Here is a 21,407-nt window from a genome sequence, read left to right as displayed (position 1 = left end):
CTGCCATTAAATTCACACTCCACACCTTCCCACTTGCTTGATCGATTCTTCATTTTCATTCCCAATTTTGCAAATGTTTTTGCCCCAAATTTAAATATGTTTTAATATATTTTCTCAAAAATATTATACTATAATATACATTTATTATTTTTATATATTTTATATACTTTATTATATTTCATATAAAAAATAATCATTTAAATTATCTACAGCACAAACGCATTCTTAGTCATTGCAAGGTCCAAGTGGAAAATGAATCAATAAACATTCAAGAACGAGTTGATTTTCTTGCATATTTCTCGTATTTTTATATTATATATTTGTTTAAAAATATTAATATATCACGTATATTTATTATTTTTATATTTTTTTACACAATTTTTTATATTTTACATAAAAAAAAATTGTCCTTAAAATTATCCTACAAAACAAATACACTCTTAACCATTGAAGAGGTCTATGTGAGAAAAAAATCAATAGACACGTCAAACTCTTATAAATCAAGCGGTGAGACATTCATCTTGAGGGTTGGGTCTAAGTTCAATTAATAATTACTTTTATTTCTCCAAATTAAAAATATGTCGTCAGTGATTCAAATCTATGCTCACACTTTTCTTTTTGGATTGTCATCGAAAAATATTCTCATTTCCTTAAGTAAAAAATCATTCCACTTTTGTACTTTTTTTTTACTATAAAAGAAAAAATTAACAATTATTACTATTTTTATTAAAACTCGTGTCTGGTCAAATGAGCACACATTTGCATGACGAAGGGAGTAGTAATTTTTTTCAAAAGTGTCCTATTAAGTTTTTATTTTCTATTTATTATATTATATTAAAAATTAATTTTATATTCAAAATACTAAATCAAACAAATATTTCAATTTAACTTTTTATTATTCAGAATATAAATCTAAAATTATTATTATATTTTTTTAGTAAAAAATATTTATTTTTACAAAATTTTTTGTTTGGTTTATGTTTAAAATTGAAATTTTAATTTTAATTTTAATCTAAATAATATTTTAATATAATATTTTATTAGACGGAATTATATATGTTTATTATGGTCATTGTTCTTTATAAATTAATAATGATATTTGCTTTTAACTATTGCAATAACTTACCGTATTTAGATTGGCCAATTTAAACATATGTTTGTAACAACAATTAAGATAATTTTGAGATCCTTTCAATTGAAATTTTATCCCAACTAATATTCAAGATATAAAAGATAATTGTAATATTATAAGATATATTCCCTACTTTTGTGTCAAAATTTATTTATATTTTTTTATAAGAGCTTTTATATTGGTTGATAATTAATTTTATATTATTTATATAATTCTCAAAACTTCGTATAATATATATATTACATTATGTTACAAAACAAACACACAAAAATATTTTCTATATTAAAAAAAAAACACACACACACACATTTGAATAATTGATGTAGTAATATTTAATGTCAATAATATATTTGTAAGTAATAATCATTGTATTTTAATAATAATTGGTGATAATTTTGATATGTAGAATTTTTTTTTTTAAACGTAAAGATTAGCAGCGGCTATTCGAAGAGTGTGCTTTGGATAAACTCCCGATCGAACCTAAAAAAAGTTTAAAACCATTGTAAAGGCTATTTTATTTTTATAATGAATAATATTAATGTGGAAATATTGGTGTAAAGTCCGTCTCTCGTTGATTTTCAAAAAAAAATAAAAATTAATCACAGTTGTATTATATATATATTTATATTACTTTAAATAATTATTTTTATTTAAAATTTTATTTTTCAAAATCTCAAATCCACAACAAAACATCTGCAAACAAACATTACATAAGAATTTTAAATTTAAATATAACTAATAATAATAATAATAATAATTCCATGAGTTTCTTCCCCCTCTACTTCTTCCCCTTCCTTTTACGTTGTGCCGCCTTTCTCCCGGAGACAAATTCGGCCGCCGCCGCCGCCGCCTGCTGAAACATCCAGTGAGTTTGTTTTCTTTTCTTCTTTCTCTTTCTTCTCTTTCTGATTATTTCTCTACTTGGTTCTTCCACTATATATATCAAGGAAATCAAGTTTATTTTAACATTTTTGTTATCTCTTTCCGCATTTTTTTTATTCCACAGTTTCTTCCGCCGGTGGTTGCAGCCGCCGACGATTCGTAGTTCTTTGGCCGAGCGGAGTAAAGGTGTTTTTTCGGTTTTTACTGTGACGAAAAAAAAAAAAAAAAACTGAAATGATTTGTGCCAGTGTAAGCACGACCTAGTGGAAGGGTAGTGTAGGGTAGGATTTGTAGGTTGTGTTATCGCTAAGTAAACACAGCCTATAATTTTGGTGTAATTTGCCATGGAAAACGCACCTAATCTGCCTTTCAAAGTTGGAGGACTGGCCGAAGCAAAATCGTTCCAGCAAGGTTTTCGTGGTGCGTGGTTTCGATGCAAGGTAAATAAGGGGTGTGTTTAGGGCGTGATTATTTGTTTTTTTTGGGTGTATTTGGATTTTTTGGAAGTGGAAAACAATGGTTGGATGCCATAATTTGAACAGACTTTTAGATATTAATGCTTGAAGAACATTTGGCGTTTGCTGATTGTGTTATGTTTGGTTTCACCTTGGAAAGGGAAACTGTGTTTGCGGCATATGTTCACATGTGTTATTTAGGCCTTTCTGGTTGATTAGCTCTTTGTTTTTGATATCTTAATTATGGAAATGCTAATCCTGTTTACATCGTTTGTCTTTTTAAGAATTTATGTTTCTGTTGCCTAAGTGGTTCTCTGTTTTCTTCTCGCAGATCAAAGCCATCGGGGAGAAGAAAGGATCTGCGTCGTGTCTTTTAGAATACTATGATTTTCCCGATGAAAGTAAGAGCCTGCAGTTTAGTTTAGTGAATACTTTTCTCTTTGGTTCTTGAAGGGGTTTATAGTTTTTTCAACTTTATTGGTTATAATTGTTTTTAGATCAATCATCTTTCTATCATTGTTTTAGATCAACTTTATGGTTTTTCCCACCATACTTATCATTTTTGTGGTAGAAATTGTTGTGTTGGTTGGGGGTTTGAATTTTCGGTTTGAGTTTTGAATTATAAAAAAAATTGAATTTGAATAGTTGTTTAATGTGATATAAATAGGTATGGACGAGATGTATTGAATGTATAATTAATTTTTGATATGATATAAAAATAAACAATTGAGGTTTGATTTGATGTTTAGGCAAAAAAATTGATGAATATTAAAAATTTATAGAATCCTCCAACCAAACACATGAGATTCGTTTTTCTTTGTTTGTTTGTTTCTTCTTTTTTTGTTAAACTGCTCTAAGTTCATTTGTACAATAAATTATAGTCTTTGTTTGTTCCTAGTACTTTTAATCAGGTAATGAACACTAGGCTAGAAAAGCATACTTTTCTGAAGATGGTTGGTGTTTTACTGTTCTCAAGGCATGATTTTCTTTTCTCGTTAGAATTTTAAACAAATCTATTTTATGTTTGAAATAAATTTCAAATTAAAGGCTTGTTAGCTGCATCTGAATTCTGAAGCTATTTTGATTCTTCTTCTTCTTCTCCTTCTTCTTAGTTCATTTATTTATTTTGAGGAGAATGAATATTACATAATGCTCATGAGACACCTTTACTAAGTACAGTAATATAGATGAATTTCTGGGTTGACTTTGTTAATTAGTAAGACTAGATGTGACGAAGTTGAAATATGGCAGGCAAGCAAGTTTATATCAAATTTGATTACATATTAATCTTCTTAAAATTCACTAAGATCCAAGCCTGGATTTCAGAACAGTAAAATGCAGTGGAAATTTTGTGCTTGATACATTATTAAGGTTATTTTATTTTATTTTATTTGTTTATTTTTAATGGATGAAGTTTTGGCTCCAGTATTTTATTCATGAAAGAACAACTTGTGAAATTGTCTGAGAAGTGTAGTGAGTGGAACTAACCCTGTAACTAAATTTACATTACCGAAGAACATGGGTGTCGTGCAATAAAGAAATAAAATGTTTTGCCTTACACCGACGCTAATGGAATTTGTGTTCTTGTTTCTAATCATCTTGACATTTTAAATTTTATTCCATACTGATTACACACCGAAAAAAGGGGCAGTGAATTGGTTGTTATTTGTGGAAACAAAGGTCTTTCGGTCGTTATTGGAGGGAGCAAGCAAGTTTGCCACATCTGTGGAACAATTTTGTGCAAGTGAACACGGGAAAATGTTGTAAACTATCTATTGTTTAGTATTCTAGAAGTATTTGATGACAGATGGATGTGACTACTACTAGGCATGTTTGCTTATTATAGTACCTGAGTTCATGTCTTCGTTCCTCTCAAATCATTTTAATATTAACCTAATATTTCTCACTTTGTTTTCTTATCTTTCTGTATTCTTCATTGGCCTTAGTGAGAAGTTCAAAATTGGTGAAAAAAGAAATTATTAACCTTTAGGAGTATGGATGTAGAAGATGAATATGTTCATATATTCCTGCACTTAGAATTTTATGTTTATTAATTTTTCTGAAAGCCTATATATATTTCAATTTTTGTTGGTTCTTTCTCTAGAACAAAAATGGACAAAGCTATATCAAATGCCCCCTCACACTTCGCGAAAGGCAAGAGAGAAATCTAGAGAATTGATTCTAAGGCCACACTATCCAGCTATCTATAGTGAAAAGCAAATCCCTGATGTTAATATGAATTCAGAAGTGGCGGTAATCGTTGATAATTCCTGGAAGGTGGGGGATTTGGTTGACTGGTTTACTACTGGTTGTTATTGGTCTGGAACAATCACAAAATTATTGGATGATGACAAAGCTGTGGTAATGATTTCTTATATTATGTTTACTTGGTGTCTGTACATCTAGCTTTATTTGCTTTTGGCAAAAATGTTTCTGTGAAATTTCAGTACTTAATTTTCATACTTAAGATTACCTCAAAAAAGAAGAGTTAAGTAAGCTGGAACTTAGAGGCAAAGAGGAGAAACTCTAAAGATGTATTTACTTTTAATAACTCGCTGATTGGCACTTTATACAGATTATTTCATTTCCTTCACAATTTACTCAAGTATGCTGTTTTCATTAGTATTTTGGTCAAGGATGTTGGGGGGTGTTATTTTCTCGGGATGTCACCATAATTATATGTATTCTTAAGGCGGGATAACCTGAAATATACCATATTAGAAGTATCCATTTCATGATAAAAATTCAATAAAAAACTTTTAACTCCGTTGGTGCTTTTAATAGTAATTATCATGTGGAAAATAGCAATTAACATGGTGACTAATACAGTTATTTGGTGAGTGTTCTTTTCAGTTGATGCTGCACCCACCTCCCTTTGGCGAAGGTTTAGTTTATGATATTCCTCTTAAGGATGTGCGCCCTTCATTAGAATGGTCTCCAAAGTCCGGTTGGACACTGCCCACCCAGGTCTGTAATTTGTTTTTTAAACATTTTGTAATTGTATTATGGTATTTTTTTGAGGCAAGTATCTTTCAAATTTGTTGTTACCTGATTCATTTCTAACTAGTGCTCAAGGCCCATCAACATTCTTCACATGACGTACTTGTATTCATTATGCTTTGATATTTTTGAATACTTTGTGAACTTCTTACTGTCAATTTTTTTCCATTGAAATGAATATATATCCACTCTTTCATGAAATTCTTATATTTTGTTTGAGTGTACAAATGAGTGCAAAATCTTGTAAAATTCTAGGTTGATAATATGATAGCAAATCTCTTTGATCCAACATGACCAGGGAAGAGTAGTAGAAATTCTTTAGTATAATACTTTGTTTTGAAGTTCTTTGTATGGAGTGAAGGTGACCGACAAATGGGGAAGAGGTGATAATCTACTCGGGTGCTATATTTCTTGCCTTCTTGATTCCTACTAAATAGTACAATTTGTTGTGTTGAGATAATTTGGGCCTCGGCCATTATTAGTCATACTTGTCAGTGTTAGGTGATTTTATTTATATAAGATTCTACTTTATTGTATTAGGGTTGAGATAGATTTATCCAATTTATTTGACCGAACTAAAAATTAATTTCATTTCATCAATGTTATTATTCAATTGAATGGGTTTGGAACATGTGTTTCCAACACTTGTTGATAACTCACTAGTCCTAGATGCTTATATAGCCAGTCGAATGCTAAGACAAAAAATTATTAAATAACCAAGACCTAATTAACGTAACCAGCATCCAAATGGGCTTTTAATACTATCCTCCCTAACATATGATGCTATGCTTTCTTCATTCTCATTAAATACCCCGATTACAGTTGTTTGCATTTGATGATTATAAAGAAAAATGATTTTTCAATTTAATCTTATTTAACTTGGTGAACTTTCTCTTTTATGTATGGGAAATTACATCTATCTTGTTATGGATTGCAGGATACTGACCCAGGCCGCTTCTGTGCTCGGCTTATTAAATTTAGAAATCATGGTATAATCACTGCCTTTGACACTTCAACTTATTAAATATCATTTGTCAAAATTGTTTGGAATTCTCATGAATGTGTGTAAGATAAGTTACACGGCTGTTTGATATATACTTTCCCCTGTAAGCTGATTTCATAGTGTGCTAATTTCGAATCCTTGACTTGCTGTTACATCTTTCATAATTCGACATTCTTCTTTTAGGGCATTATAAAATTTTCCCTTCAGTATTACTTGAAATGTTTTTCCCCTGCTCTATTATGTTGTTCAACTTAGCCAATTTAGTAGTTCTTAAATTCGGTCTAGTATGAATTTTTTGTTTAAGCGAGGATGGTCATATTTGTATTCAATTTTGGTTCCTCTACGATTTTGTGTAACTTAATATGAACATTAACCAGCTTTAGGAACTGTTCTATTTTTCTCTGGCGCCGATATCATTGTTGCCATTTAATCTTTCTGTTTCATTTTACCAAATATGCTAAAGCTAATACACTTAAAAGCCGTTGTTCCGTGTAACGAAATGATGGGATCATATTTAATACCCAATGCATAAAAAGAAATAGCATTCAAAGTTGAATAAAGAGTTTTTTTGTTCTACAGTACATACAGACTGATTTGATTGTTTGATTTCTTAGTAGAACTTTGGTTTTTTTTATATTTATTTTAATTTATCTCTTTTTGGTAGCTCGTCAATAAATTAAACAGTGCCGACAACTCAACAGGTACTGCTGAACTTCAAACCATGGATGCCGAAACTCAGGCTGGAACATCCGTGGGTCCGTCTCTCTCTTCTAGGGCATCCTCGAATTCATTAGCTGTTTCAGATGACCTGAAGAGTATTGGAACAGCAGATATACAGACACAATCAGCAGGACCATCGGTTTCTAAGGACACGGAAGATATAGAGGGAAATACCAAAAGCCCGAGAGGTAGGGAAAGCACCGGAATTGCAGATGTTAATTCTCGACACGCTCCAGCCGAAGTTTCCGAGAAGAACATCCAGTCGAGTAATCCTGGAGCCACGAAAGAGGCTACTCGACATCTCATTCATTCCGATCCATTCGAAGCATCAATCTTGGATTTGCAGGAATGTCTGAATAAAATCAAAAAGCTTAAAAAGGACTTAAATGGACTTTCTTCGTCCGATACTCCCTCGCTGCAATGGAAGTTCGTGGAACCGAGCAGCGTCTCCTCAAAAATGTCGAAATGACTGCTGATAAACCGGTAAACATTTTCTACCCCGGCTCTTTAAAATTAGCAATTATACGCAAGTTTATTACATTAGTTAAATGTTTGTGATGCACATTCGATTTTGCAGATCATCGATGCTTCTCGTAGTTACGGTGAGATTTTTGATGGGCTTATGTCAAACTAAACTTTGTCACATAAACACATTTACATCAGTAGTAGTAAATCTTGATTACATTGGAAGTTTTATCTTCTCCTTTGTCATTTGGATATGCATAATTTTGGATTCTGCAATATATATTATGTGGCGATAGAACTCGAATCTTTCGTACGACTATATTAAATGATCATCTCATCTGATCTTACTCCGATGTTTCGACAATGCAAATAACTGCTTAGGCCATCTCCAACGGGACTGCAATTTTGACGGTGCAGCCCCATAGATGCAGTTTTCAGTCTCTAATCCTGTGCTATTTTTGACATAAAAAAATTGGTGTTTGCTAACATTGTAGCAACGGCATTTTTATGGAGTTGTGTTTTTTTTTTTTTTTGTATATTAATTAATTTATTTATTTATATATATATTTTTTTAAAAAATATTAATTCTAGATATAAAAAGTGATTTAAAATAATATATACGATAAAATATTTGAAGAATATTAGTTTTGGAGTAAAAAATGGAGCTGTGAATTGTAGTGAAATTACTGTAGCAACTGCATTTTTAGAGTTATAATAACATAAATGGAGTTGTTCGGTTGGTGATGGCCTTAACGTAAAAATTTGTGGGGATTTCTTGTTAGGTGTTTGTTTGGTTCGGGATTGAAATTGAGTGTTATTTAATTTTGTCTAAATAGTATTTTTATTGAAAATGGTGAAGGAGGAATAATATTTATTTAATTTAAAATGGTAAAAAAACAATGTCTGAGGTAATTTTTTTTTTTTTTTTTTTTTTAAATAAAAATTGGTAGCTTACAATCATATTCAGATATTTTTTTCATTATCAATTTGCATATTCAGGTGTCTAATTTTTTTAAAATATCCCTTTCTGTATTTTTGGTCGGATCAGATGTTTTAGAACAAAATCATTTTAAATAATGTTAAAAAAAATTCATATACGTTCATGATAAATAATTTATGTTCAATAATACTCCCTTCATCTTTGGTAAAATTTAATAAACTAAAATATATTTAATAAATATAAATCATGTAACATTTATGCAATTTTTTATTTTTATTTTATTTCTCTCTAATAATTTTTTTTTTATCTATATTTAATTTTTTTTATAAAATTATTATATTTTAATTATAAATAAATAAATATATTTTTATTTATTTGTATTATTTTAAATTTTATTATCTATAAATAATATTTTATAGTGTATATATTTTATTAAGATATTATATTTAAAATATTTTTAAATATATATTTTAAATTTATTTTAATTATATATAGTAATTCTAATTTTAAAACTACAAAGAGTACTAATGATATAAAATATAATAAAATAATACTCAAAATCGACAAATCAATATTTATTTATTACTTTTTATTCAACATTTATTTATTACCCTTTATTAAACACTTATTTATAACAAATACCACAATTTTTATTACAATTTTTTCTTTTCATTTACTTTCATTTCTAACCAAATTTCCAAAAATACCCTCAACTACCTCTCACTTTTTCAATAAAATATTTTTTTTTTAAACTCTTTGTCGAATCCAAATTAACTATTTTTAGTAGACGAATGGAGCTAGTCACCCAGCAAAAAACAAATATTATTAATTAATTAAATTTTATTATTATAAATATTGTGTTCTAAATTAAATGAACGAATAAAATATTTCTTTGAATTGTGTAAACCTTTCAACCTAAATAGTTTTAGGGTTTGTACAAGATAGAAAAAGTTAATAATATTCTTAAGTTTAGGATTTGTATAAGATGGAAAAATTAATAATGTTCTTTTCGTTTAATTTAAAAGTATATATTTATTTTTTTGGATGGAATTTAAAAAATAATAATATTTTAAATATAATGAATAAATAAAAGTGACATAAACAAAAAAAATTATTCTTTTTTTATGGTGTAAAAATAATAATGTGATGATAAAATAAATATATTTATAAAAAATAAGATATATTAAAAATGATTATTTTATAATTGAATAACTTAAAATATTAAATATTTTGTAAGTGGACAAGACACAAATGTAGTATCTATAAATACGATTATGTTAAAATGATTTATAAATAGGTATTTTAATATATTTTTAATAACAATAATAATAATAATAAAACGGAAATTTGGTTGGAATTTTCTGAATTTTTTTACTTTTTTAGTATTTTTTTCTGTTAAAAAAAGTGAATTAAATATTTATTTATATTATATTAATAACTAATAAAATTTTAAAAATTATTATACAGAATTCAAATTAAAAACCCAAATTATCAAACAAACACACTATAGGTACTCGTGTAAACTACTGCCCATTGGGCTTGTTTGTGTAATTGAGTAATTGATTATTTAGTACTCATTTCTCCCCGACAGACGTGACAATTTATAATAAGTATAATTAATAGAGAACTAAGAATGTATTAATAAAAATAATTATTTTATAATATAAATAATTATAAATTAAGGTTAAGATAATTAATTAGTTTAATTAAAACTAAAAAAAATAAATTAGAAAATTTAAAATGAGATTAAAGTGTTGTTGATGCAATTTTTCAACAATAAAAAGTAAAATCCGAAAATAATTTCGAACTTAGAATAAAAATCTATTCGTAGCATAAAAAAGTATAATATATGAAAAATTAAAAGTTGACCTCCAAAAGAAATCTGCAAACAAGTAGATTTTTTCTGAGATTTGAAGATTCTTTCTACAATAAATCCAAATCCTTAAATGTTCCTTCAATAAAATGTTTGGAATCGTGTCTGAACAGTTACCCAGAACTCAACTGGCCCAATCGACTGCCTCTGGGCACCTTACTTCTTTAAATGGACGGCCAGTCCCGAACGAATGCTCCAAACGCCCAGCATGCTTCAGACAGACTGCAGGCCGACCGACTGAACCTACCGAATAACTCAACAAATTACCAACCGACTGGTCGCTAGACCAAATGACTACTTAGTCGCCCACTCGGGCGACCACCAATTAGTCCCCTCAAATAACTGAACAAACATCTGTCCAAACGATTCATTAAGCGCCCGATCTTCTCTTATCCGACCTCCATATCAGCCGACCAGCTCAACCAACCGTCTGACCTCACTTGGTCCGACCACGGGCCAACCGACCTCGGAACAACCGACTGCGTACCAACCGAACGCGGACCAACCGATTGCGTACCAACCGAACGCGGACCAACCGATTGCGTACCAACCGAACGCGGACCAACCGATGGCGGACCAACCGACGGTGAACCAACCGAACGCGGACCAACCGACAGTGAACCAACCGAACGCGGACCAACCGACCGGCTCTGTTTGCCTTATCTCCTTAGATGGACAACTGTTCAACAGACTATCCTGAAAAAAACCTCTTAATCAATCTGGCGGGCCCAACAACGGGCCTACATCTCCTTTTATCTTGGACTTTTTATCCTAATTTTAAAATTCATACGTAACAAATGTATAATTATTTTCAAAAAAAGAAAATAACATTGGATGTGAAACGGACAAAAACGACGATGTGGACATAATAGGTGAGACGGAGCAATTAGTATCTAATTAATTAATTAATTATACAAGAGTTTATCAACAAAATTATTTTAAAATTTATTGCTGTCATTCTCCCAACGGCTATTTGTTTTGTGTAACCTGCAAAAATAGACTTGGAAAAAGATTATAATCATAAATTACTAAGCAATTTTATTGTCTGGACATGCAGCAATGTGTTTTTGTCTTATCATCATTTACTTTTATATACTATATTATCATAAAAATATATATATATATATATATATTATATTATCATATAAAATATTATTATTAAAGTTACTAATGAACACAAATATTATTATTCAATTTTGTTCTTATTTTCTTTATAAATTTAAAAAAAAGGAGAATTACAAAAGAAATGAGAATATAACCCAAACTTCTAATTACTTATGCTTCAACTATTTTTTTTGGTATTACTATCAAACCTTTTCTTTTAAGAAAATAAAATACATTTTTATATAAATTATTATATATTTAAATATCATATTAAATATTTATTTATATCACATCAAATATATATTTTATATATTTTTTTTATAAATTTTAAATAACTACAAATTCCAAAATTTTCATATACTCTTTTCGTTCCAAATGTATTTCATCTTACTTATCTGATGAAAAATTTTAAAAATACTGACATTTTAACGACAATAGATGTAACATTCCAAAATGTTAAGTATTTGATGATACAATTGATTTGAGATGAACCAAAAACATAAAATCTGACAATAAATATGAAACATAGTAAGTATCTTTTTTTTTGTATATTTTGTGGGATTTTGTTCTCGATTTTATTTCGTATAAAATTATACTGTTCTAGTCCACTTAACGGTGTGTTTGTTTGGGGATTAGATTTTAAATTCACTATTCATCTAATTTTTTTTCTCAAAAACATCAAATCAAACACCTATTTTTCATTTTTTATATTATACTAAAAATCAATTTTACATTCAAAATATTACGTCAACACCTATTTATATCACATCATACAACTATTCAAATTTAAATTCTTTACTATTTAAATCTCAATTCAAAATCTAAACCCCAAACAAACAAAGTACTCGTTTGTTATTTCAACTCTCCAAAGACAAGCTAACAATTTTATAACGAATCATACTACACATTATAAATATTTTCAAAATTATATTAATACTATTACATTAAATTATACTTAAGTATGAATACATAGCAATACATGCTCTTATTTTATCGTGTATGTACTATTTGCATTAAAAGTGACAAATTTTTTTGGCCTAATTTTTTTTTGCTTTGGATTGTCTGATTTTTATTTTTTTTTATTTTTATATAAGTACACACTGGATAAATTTTCGACATAATCTAATACTAAACAAATTAGGCCCGACAGGCAAATCACACTAAGCGAATTATTTATGACAAATGACCACATCGGGATTTGATCCATAACCTCGTGATCACAAGTCCAATTCCCACACCACCACCGTATTTTTTTTTATAAAATATTATATTGGATTCACAACTTAAATAAAAAAAAAAAATAATAATAAATTCAATATTTAAACATAAAACTAAAGAAAGGCAAGGTATCTCATCAAATTTCATCCAATCCACTAGATCCTACATTTTGTCGCTTTTACAATTCCACATTTTATAATTTATAAATCTCTAATTAAAAAATAAAAAATAAATGCAAAACAATGTTCCATTTTTTGTTGTATATCTTTCACACTGCTCTCTTTAAATACACTGCTACAAATTTCTCACCGGAGCCATCCAAGTTACCACTAATTACACTTGAGCCCCCCAAAAATGGCCGCCGTTTCTCTCCACTCCATCCTCAGCCGGCACACGGCGGAGCCGCCGCCGCAGCCTCTCAACACATGCACCGTCCAGCAGCCACGCGCCTCCCTCAGCCGCCTCCACATGCTTCTCCACTCCGCCGCCGTCTCCGCCGTCCTTTATTACCGGCTTTCCAGCCTCGCCGCCGGCGGAGTTCCGGCGATCTCCTGGAGCCTCATAACTCTCGCCGAGGCCGTCCTCGCCTTCGTATGGATTCTGGCGCAGGCTTTCCGGTGGCGTCCGGTGGTCCGCGCGGCGGCGCTGGAGAATCTTCCGGCGGACGACGAGCTACCGGCGGTGGACGTGTTCATATGCACGGCGGACCCGAAGAAGGAGCCGGTGGTGGAAGTGATGAACACGGTGGTGTCGGCCATGGCGCTCGACTACCCGCCGGAGAAGCTGGCGGTGTACCTCTCGGACGAAGGCGGCGCCGCCGTGACCCTGGATGCGATGAAGGAGGCGTGCGGATTTGCGAGAGATTGGATTCCGTTCTGCCGGAAATTTGGAGTGAAGACTCGTTGCCCTGAGGCGTTCTTCTCTGCTTTCACTGAATCTGAGAGGGAAGTTCTTCAAAACCATAGTCAATTTGAGGTTGAAGAAGAACTCATTCAGGTAATAATTTTCAGTTTCTATATATATATACATATATATATTTATTATTTGGAGTTTCTTCACACAATTTTTTTTTTAATATATACTCAGTCATTCCCACGTAACATGGGTGTATTACTGTAAACACGAGAATTTAGGTAAAGTATAATTAGTAAGTAATTAAGAAATATATTAGTAAAAATAATTATTATTTAGTAAAAATAATTATAGATTAAGATAAATAAATAGTTTAATTAAAATTAAGAAAATTATAAAATTTAAAATGCGATTAAAGTGCATAATTATATTTTTAAAAATAGAAAGAACAAGTTACGGACGAAAATAGAAAATAGGAACAAATTATATGGGACAGAGGGAGTACATTTTATCCTCTAACAAAAGTAAATATTTAATATAAAATATTATTTTTTTATATTAAATTGTTTTATATTTCATATTAAAATAAAAATTTTAAATCAAAACACAAAACAATCAGTAACTGAGTCTTTATATACTTTTTTTTAAAAAAATAAAAATAAAAATAATACACTCTGTGTGTCCACAAAAATATACTCTTCCTCTACTGTCATATTTTCCATTTTTGACATATTATGTAATTTTTTATTTTGAAAAAGTATTTTACATTTTAGTCGTATTTTAAATTTTATAATATATGAATTTTATAATTTTTATTAAATTAATTATTTAGATTAATTTTAATTTATAATTATTTATATTATATTGTAATTAATTTTATTAATATATATTTAATTATTTATTAATTATACCCCTCAAATTCTCGTCTGTACAGTAAACATTACACTATAATTAGGTGGGAGGAAGTACAAATTTTTTTATCACTATAATTTTTTTATTTATAGTAAAACATTTATATATAAATATATATTTAAGTTATAGATTTGCCGATTACTTATTCTAGAAACGTGTCTAAATTATTTATTCTTTTAACTTATTTAAATTATTTTCAAATATCTCATTTTTTATCCCATACGTGACCTGGTGGTTTGGGATATTACTTTTTATCAGTAATTATAATAATTTTTTATGTCAATTAAATTTATATAATTATTTATAAAGAAAAAAATATATATTTCTTTGTAATTTTATTATTTTTTAATAAATAACAGTCAATTTGTTACTATTTTTCTATTTTTATAATTTTTTTAAGAAAGATTTATAAACAAATTTCAAATACAATCAAATGCAAACCTTTTGAAATCTATTTATTCTTATAAAATATTAAATTAATATGTAATTTTATTATTGTTATTATAATTTTTAATTCTAAAAAAATAAACTTACACTAAAAAAAAATAGTATATTTGTAACGGAATTCCGTTTCTAAAGTTTCACGTAACTAACGTAATTTCATCTCTAATTCCGTCTCTAATATCTTTAGTAACGGAAAAAGTGAATTTATTAACGAAAAAATCTCGTTATAAAATTGATAATTTCTTGTAGTGCTATATCTAATCGAAGGGTTATATATATATATATATATATGCAGTCAAAATATGAAACTTTCAAGAGAAATGTGGAAAAGGCTGCTGAGATTGAGATTGAAGATTCAGTGAACCACGATCGCCCTCCTTGCGTCGAGGTACTTTTAATAAATTATTATTATTATTATTATTATTATTATTATTATTATTATTATATATAAATATTTTATTTTATTTTATTTTATTTTATTGATGTATGTATATTATATATATATATATTATATAATATTTAATTTGGAATGAATTGAATACAGGTGATACACGACAGCAAGACGGATGATGGAGGATCAAAGCTGCCGTTGGTTGTGTACGTATCACGTGAGGAAAGACCATCCTACCCTCATCGTTTCAAGGCTGGAGCCCTCAATGCTCTCGTACGTTTAATTTTATTTATTTATTTTTTGCATATGCGCACGCAATTTCATGGCTACTTCAATTTATTATTATTATTATTATAAAGGAAATAAAAGAAAAATGTAGATCGAATCTTACAAACTAAAAATGAAAACATATAATAGGCTCGAAGTTTTTAAAATTTTGATATATTTTAATAATAGTAAAAACTTTAATATTTAATAGTATGATATTTTGATAGAAAATAGATATTAAAATTTGATACTTTTTGTTAATAAAATTATTAATAATAAAAATTTAAAAATATATGTAAATAAAATCGACGAGTCATTTCTTCGAACAAAAGAAGATTACTTTAACTCTTACTCGAAATCTCAATTATCAGATTTTATTGTGAAACACACTTTTTTTTTTTTTTTTTCCTGAAGAATTTGCTATGATATACCCGATCCATGCATGCATAATATCATGACAAATAGGTACAAATTATATATATATATATATATTTGTTAACTCATGGATGATTCTTATTGTAATTTGTTTTGATGTTATGATAATAATCACTTTAAATACCTAATTTCATTATTTAACATAAGGGGTATTGAATAATTGCATCACATGAAGTTAAGTAAACATTATTTTAGACTACATAATAAAATAATTTTCATATAAAGAATTAAAGTTACAGCTTAATTAGTCTATTTATATTTTTTTAAATAAATAAAAAATAAAATGCAACTTACATACATTCTATTCATATAATTGTGAAATAAGTTTGTTACGAGAAATAAAGCATAGGAATAGAAATAAAATTATTTTTTATCATATTCTTTAGATTTAATAAATAAAAATTGAGTAATAATTTATTATTCTCAATTTTCAATTCTCTCATATTTCTATTACCATCATCACATATCGTCTTGGTCAGAGGGTTTGGTAAATCAATAGTAGAATTTTATAATAAACATATTAATTAATGTATTTTTTAGATGATTTAATTTTTGCAATCTTTATATACATTGAATAAATGAAAATGATTTTTTGTTATATATATCAAATAGAAAAATTAATTCTTCAACAATTTTATTCGCTGCTATTATAATTTCCAACTATATTCACCACCGCATATATGAATCACATTTCCTCGCATTGTAGCTAAGAGTGTCCGGGATAATGAGCAACGCGCCGTATGCACTAATCCTAGATTGCGACATGTATTGCAATGACCCGACCTCGGCCAAGCAAGCCATGTGCTTCCATCTAGATCCCGAATTATCGAGCACACTTTCGTATGCACAATTCCCTCAAATATTTTACAACATAAGCCGAAACGACATATATGATGGCCAAGCAAGATCGGCTTACAAAGTATGTAACTTGTAACATTGTTGCATATTCTTACAATTCAATTCATTAAAATCGAGACATTATACTTAGTACAATTTTTTTTGAACATAGACCAAGTATCAAGGCATGGATGGGCTAAAAGGCACCGTTTGCGCCGGCACCGGCTATTTCTTGAAGAAGAAGGCCTTGTATTGTAGTCCTCATGAAAACGAAGGTATCACCTTACAATTTTACGATACTTTGACTGAACTTGTCGCACTTAAGATTTTTTTTTCTTGTGTTGAACAGATGAAGTTCTTCGAGATGTTGAGAAGAAGTTTGGATCCTCAAAACAATTGATTGACTCCGTGAAACACCTTAATGAGACGAGCACGAAGAAAAGAGAATTTACATCTCTAGCAACAATAGATGAAGCCAAGAAACTTGCATCTTGCACGTACGAACAAAACACAAGATGGGGGAAAGAAGTAAGTTTGCAAATCTTGTTTGCGAGAAAACTAAAAATATCGAAGCTTTTGATACTTAATTGTTGTAATGACAGATTGGTTATTCTTACGATTGTTTGCTCGAGAGCACATTCACCGGCTATCTCATGCATTGCAAAGGATGGAACTCGGTTTATCTATATCCCGAAACCCCGTGCTTCCTCGGATGTACTACCATAGACATGAAGGATGCCTTGGTGCAACTCATGAAATGGGCTTCGGGCTTGGTCCAAGTCGGGCTTTCTCGATTCAGCCCGCTCACTTACGGGATGTCGAGGATGTCCTCCCTTCAAAGCATGTGCTATGGCTACTTTGCCTTCTCCCATTTGGTCTCCATTGCTTGCTTGTTGTACGGCATTGTCCCTCAACTCTGCTTTTTCTACGGAATCCCTTTATATCCTAAGGTAAAAACTCTCGTTACATACACAATTTTGAAAATTTTAGCATTATTCATCAATCGTAATTATATATCTTTTCTTACAAAACATCACATCTAATACTAAATTTTTTATTATTGATAAGATTTTCCAAAATGTAGAACTTCAAAAATCTCTGTCTAAATAGAGTAATATCTTAATGGGTGTGTTTGTTTGTGAGTTTGGGATTTTGGGTTTGGATTTTTTAATAGAAAAAATTGAATTTGAATAGTTGTTTGATGTGATATAAATATATATTGATGTGATTTTGAATGTAAAATAAATTTATAATATAATAAAAAAAAATAATTGTTTGATAAGATATTTTTGGAGGGAAAGAAGAATCTTAATAGTAAAAATATGTTCTAAAACCCACAAAAGAACATAATTTATGTATTGTAACGGCGAACATATGTCTTGATTATTCATGTTTTCATACAAGTGATATTTCTTGGTTAGAAGCATTTATTTTAAGTTTTTAACACTATTTACCTGCCGAGGCGTTGTAACTCAACTCTTTACTATTTTTAAAATCTATAAAAATTAATTTTTTTTGTCTAAATAGAGTAATATCGCGACCTATAGTAACAAGCATATGTCTTTAATACTAATGTTGTCATATAGGTGACAAATCCTTGGTTCGGAGCATTCGCCGCTGTCTTCCTATCCTCACTCGGCCAACATTTATACGAGGTTATGTCGAGCGGGGGTTCAATTAGGACAATGTGGAATGAGCAACGGATATGGATGATAAAATCCGTAACGGCATGCCTATTCGGGTGCTTAGATGTCCTAATGAAGTATGCCGGTATGGCCAAGGCCAACTTCCGGTTGACAAACAAGGCTGTGGATCGGGAGAATTTGGAGAAGTACGAAAAGGGAAAGTTCGACTTTCAGGGCGCAAAAATGTTCATGGTGCCGCTAACGTTGTTGGTGCTACTCAACCTTGGATGCTTAGCCGGTGGCGCCAAAGGCTTTCTTGTCGATGGCACCCGGGCAGAGATGGTTGGACAGGGGTTATTGTTGACATACCTTGGCGTCCTCAGCATCCCGATTTTGGAAGGACTTGTGCCTAAAATCGGCAAATGAGGCTGTCGATTGCCCGTTTTGTTTCTTAATTTATGTAAAATTAGGTTTTTACTAAAAGCGCGTTTACTATGAAGAATACAATAAAGTTATTTAGTCATCGCATATTATTTAATATATATAAATTAAATAACTTTTAGTTATTACTTTATGTAAAGAGAGTTTAGTAGTAAAGTGAACTATTGATGTCATATCAATAAATTTTTACTATGATTGTAATTTTTACTTTATACTCTTTCATTTGTAATTTAATTTGTTTTTTATTTCAATTCAACTATAAAAAATAATTGAATTATGACAGCTTCATTGTGAAAAGGCATGATGGAATATTGGCACTAGAACGTCATTATAATATATTTTAAGACAAAGAAAAAGAAATTTAGATGGTCATTAATTAAAAACTGAAGAAAATTAAGATATAAACATTAATTAAAAACTGAAGAAAATTAAGATATAAAATAAGTAGCGCACTCGTATTTGCGGATAAATAATTAATGATTGTGTATTCCTAACAGTTCGAACTTTTGATTATATAAATATATATATATTTGATATGACGAATAATTCTAAAAGTCTAAAACATATGTATTTAATAAAATTGTTGATTAATCGACTGAATTTAATATTGATTAATCAATTAGTAGAAATGGATTAAGCTAAAAATTGCGATAAATAAATAGAGCTGGCCACGGGCATGGCTGCCTGAGCCCACGCTCAATGTCCAAAATTTTGGGCTCTTTCAACTTCTTTACATAAAAAACAATAAATATTATAAATATATGTATAATATTAAAATATTTATATTAAAAATTTTTTGATTATTTTTAAATTTAATTTTTTATTTTAATTTTAATTTGAATATATTTTGATATAATATCTTATTAAAAAATAATATAAATTTTTATTTGTAATAGAAAATGTAATTAAGTAAGAATTTTATTTTCTATTTTTGTCCGGAGTTCATCAAAATTCAAAAATCACCCGAATAAACATATGATACGGTTATCATTATTGGAATGATTAATGTTGGATTCGGCCTAAGAGGTGTTTTAGTGATTAATAAGATTAAGCTAAATGAGAAATTTAGTTAAGATGCTAATGATTCCACGTTGGCTATGACATCAAAATTTGATGTGTTTATCCATGATGATTTATAGAAGAAATCAAAAAGTGTGATTAGCTTGAAATGCATGTATATGATAATTCCAAATTTGAACATATATATTTTTTTTCTTGCAAAATATGTTTATTATTTGTATTTTTGTGTAAAAACTATCACAAATTCTGACTAAAATGTTAGCTCTTCTGCCAACTAGTCTGTTTTCTTCTAAGTCCCAAAAGCCGCGAACTTCTTCCAGCGACGTGAACCCGAGCTATAGAACCTAAAATGCGGCCAGAGACGGAACTACACAGGGGATAGGGCAGCTGACCTCAACTCCTGAAATATAATTTTTTTTTTAGTGTAAAAAATAATAAAATAATATATATTTTTTATTATTATTTTGGCCTCCCTCCTATTTTTCAAATTTTTATTTTATAGTGTAAAAGATAATAAAATTTTTGTAGTTTTATTGATTTATATTTTTAGATTTTAATTTTTTTAGTATAAATTATTGAATTTTATTAAATTTTCTTAAATATTTTTTAAAAATTTAATTTTTTAGCTATTTTTTCCTTTCTTCTTGTTTATCCGGTTGCATGGGGAGAAATCGGAAAAAAAAATATTAAATATAAAAAAAAGTGAATTGATATTTTATCCCCTTCCCCCCCTAAATTTTTAGGGGTAGTTCCGCCACTGAATGTCTTCTCATCCAAACTTCAAGTCCTGCTAATATCAATAACTAAATTAGGGTTTGGGTATGATCCTGAATAAATCGTAACTACTAGTTGTTAGTCAAAATCAACGAGTGAAAATTTTTATGCAAGTAAAATAAAATCATATAAAAGATGAATTGAACTATATATAAGAAATTTGTTGAACCACCTATGGAATATACTAAATCATATATTATATTAATCTATCACTCACAAAATATACATATTTTTATTTTGGATTGCAATTTTATTTTTTAATAAAGGTGACTTTAATCTCAGCCCTTAATTTTAATTTTAAAATTTAATTTAAAGATCATCAACTTAAAACTAAAGGTTGTGATATGATCCAAGACCTTATTAAAATACAATATATTTTAAATTACATGTCAAAGTAAATATTTACTTCTAAAATGAATGGAAGAAGTATAACATAACAATTGAAAATAAATAGGTTTCACTTATCTTGTTTTGATTGAAAACAAAATAATTAAACTGAAATGAAAGGAAAAAAAAGTGATATTTTGGATCGAAATCTCATAAGCAAAAATGTATTATAGCAGTTCCGTAAGGGATTGTCCTATAATGTGGAGAGAGAATTTATGACTGTGAGGTTG

At 29.1% G+C, this 21,407-nt stretch overlaps 2 protein-coding genes across 2 annotated transcripts; both read left to right on the top strand.

The window, feature by feature from the left end:
• The first annotated feature begins 1,887 nt into the window (after window positions 1-1,887).
• On the top strand, window positions 1,888-7,987 carry LOC127250937 (uncharacterized). Its single transcript, XM_051274430.1, has 8 exons — window positions 1,888-1,997; window positions 2,139-2,454; window positions 2,801-2,870; window positions 4,574-4,830; window positions 5,323-5,436; window positions 6,407-6,458; window positions 7,174-7,675; window positions 7,770-7,987. Exons 2-7 carry the CDS (start codon window positions 2,359-2,361, stop codon window positions 7,659-7,661), a joined length of 1,077 nt encoding a protein of 358 aa, XP_051130387.1. The 5' UTR covers window positions 1,888-1,997; window positions 2,139-2,358; the 3' UTR covers window positions 7,662-7,675; window positions 7,770-7,987.
• Window positions 7,988-13,021: 5,034 nt separating this feature from the next.
• Window positions 13,022-19,076, top strand: LOC127250217 (cellulose synthase-like protein G3). The gene is made up of 8 exons (XM_051273380.1): window positions 13,022-13,788; window positions 15,296-15,388; window positions 15,545-15,664; window positions 16,800-17,012; window positions 17,103-17,205; window positions 17,280-17,458; window positions 17,533-17,880; window positions 18,517-19,076. Exons 1-8 carry the CDS (start codon window positions 13,147-13,149, stop codon window positions 18,979-18,981), a joined length of 2,163 nt encoding a protein of 720 aa, XP_051129337.1. The 5' UTR covers window positions 13,022-13,146; the 3' UTR covers window positions 18,982-19,076.
• The last annotated feature ends 2,331 nt before the right edge of the window (window positions 19,077-21,407 follow it).

This window comes from Andrographis paniculata, unplaced genomic scaffold, assembly GCF_009805555.1.
Source record: "Andrographis paniculata isolate CXL003 unplaced genomic scaffold, ASM980555v1 Contig11END, whole genome shotgun sequence".
NCBI lineage: Eukaryota > Viridiplantae > Streptophyta > Magnoliopsida > Lamiales > Acanthaceae > Andrographis > Andrographis paniculata.
This window is presented reverse-complemented; position numbering and strand designations above follow the sequence as displayed.

Bases quoted from the DNA above. Each gene is read 5' to 3' on its own strand.
- LOC127250937 (XM_051274430.1), top strand. From the start codon at position 2,359: ATGGAAAACGCACCTAATCTGCCTTTCAAAGTTGGAGGACTGGCCGAA. The intron at 2,455-2,800 runs GTAAATAAGGGG...TTCTTCTCGCAG, and splicing joins GTGCGTGGTTTCGATGCAAG to ATCAAAGCCATCGGGGAGAA. The intron at 4,831-5,322 runs GTAATGATTTCT...TGTTCTTTTCAG, and splicing joins TGGATGATGACAAAGCTGTG to TTGATGCTGCACCCACCTCC.
- LOC127250217 (XM_051273380.1), top strand. From the start codon at position 13,147: ATGGCCGCCGTTTCTCTCCACTCCATCCTCAGCCGGCACACGGCGGAG. The intron at 17,459-17,532 runs GTAAGTTTGCAA...TTGTAATGACAG, and splicing joins ACACAAGATGGGGGAAAGAA to ATTGGTTATTCTTACGATTG. The intron at 17,881-18,516 runs GTAAAAACTCTC...GTTGTCATATAG, and splicing joins GAATCCCTTTATATCCTAAG to GTGACAAATCCTTGGTTCGG.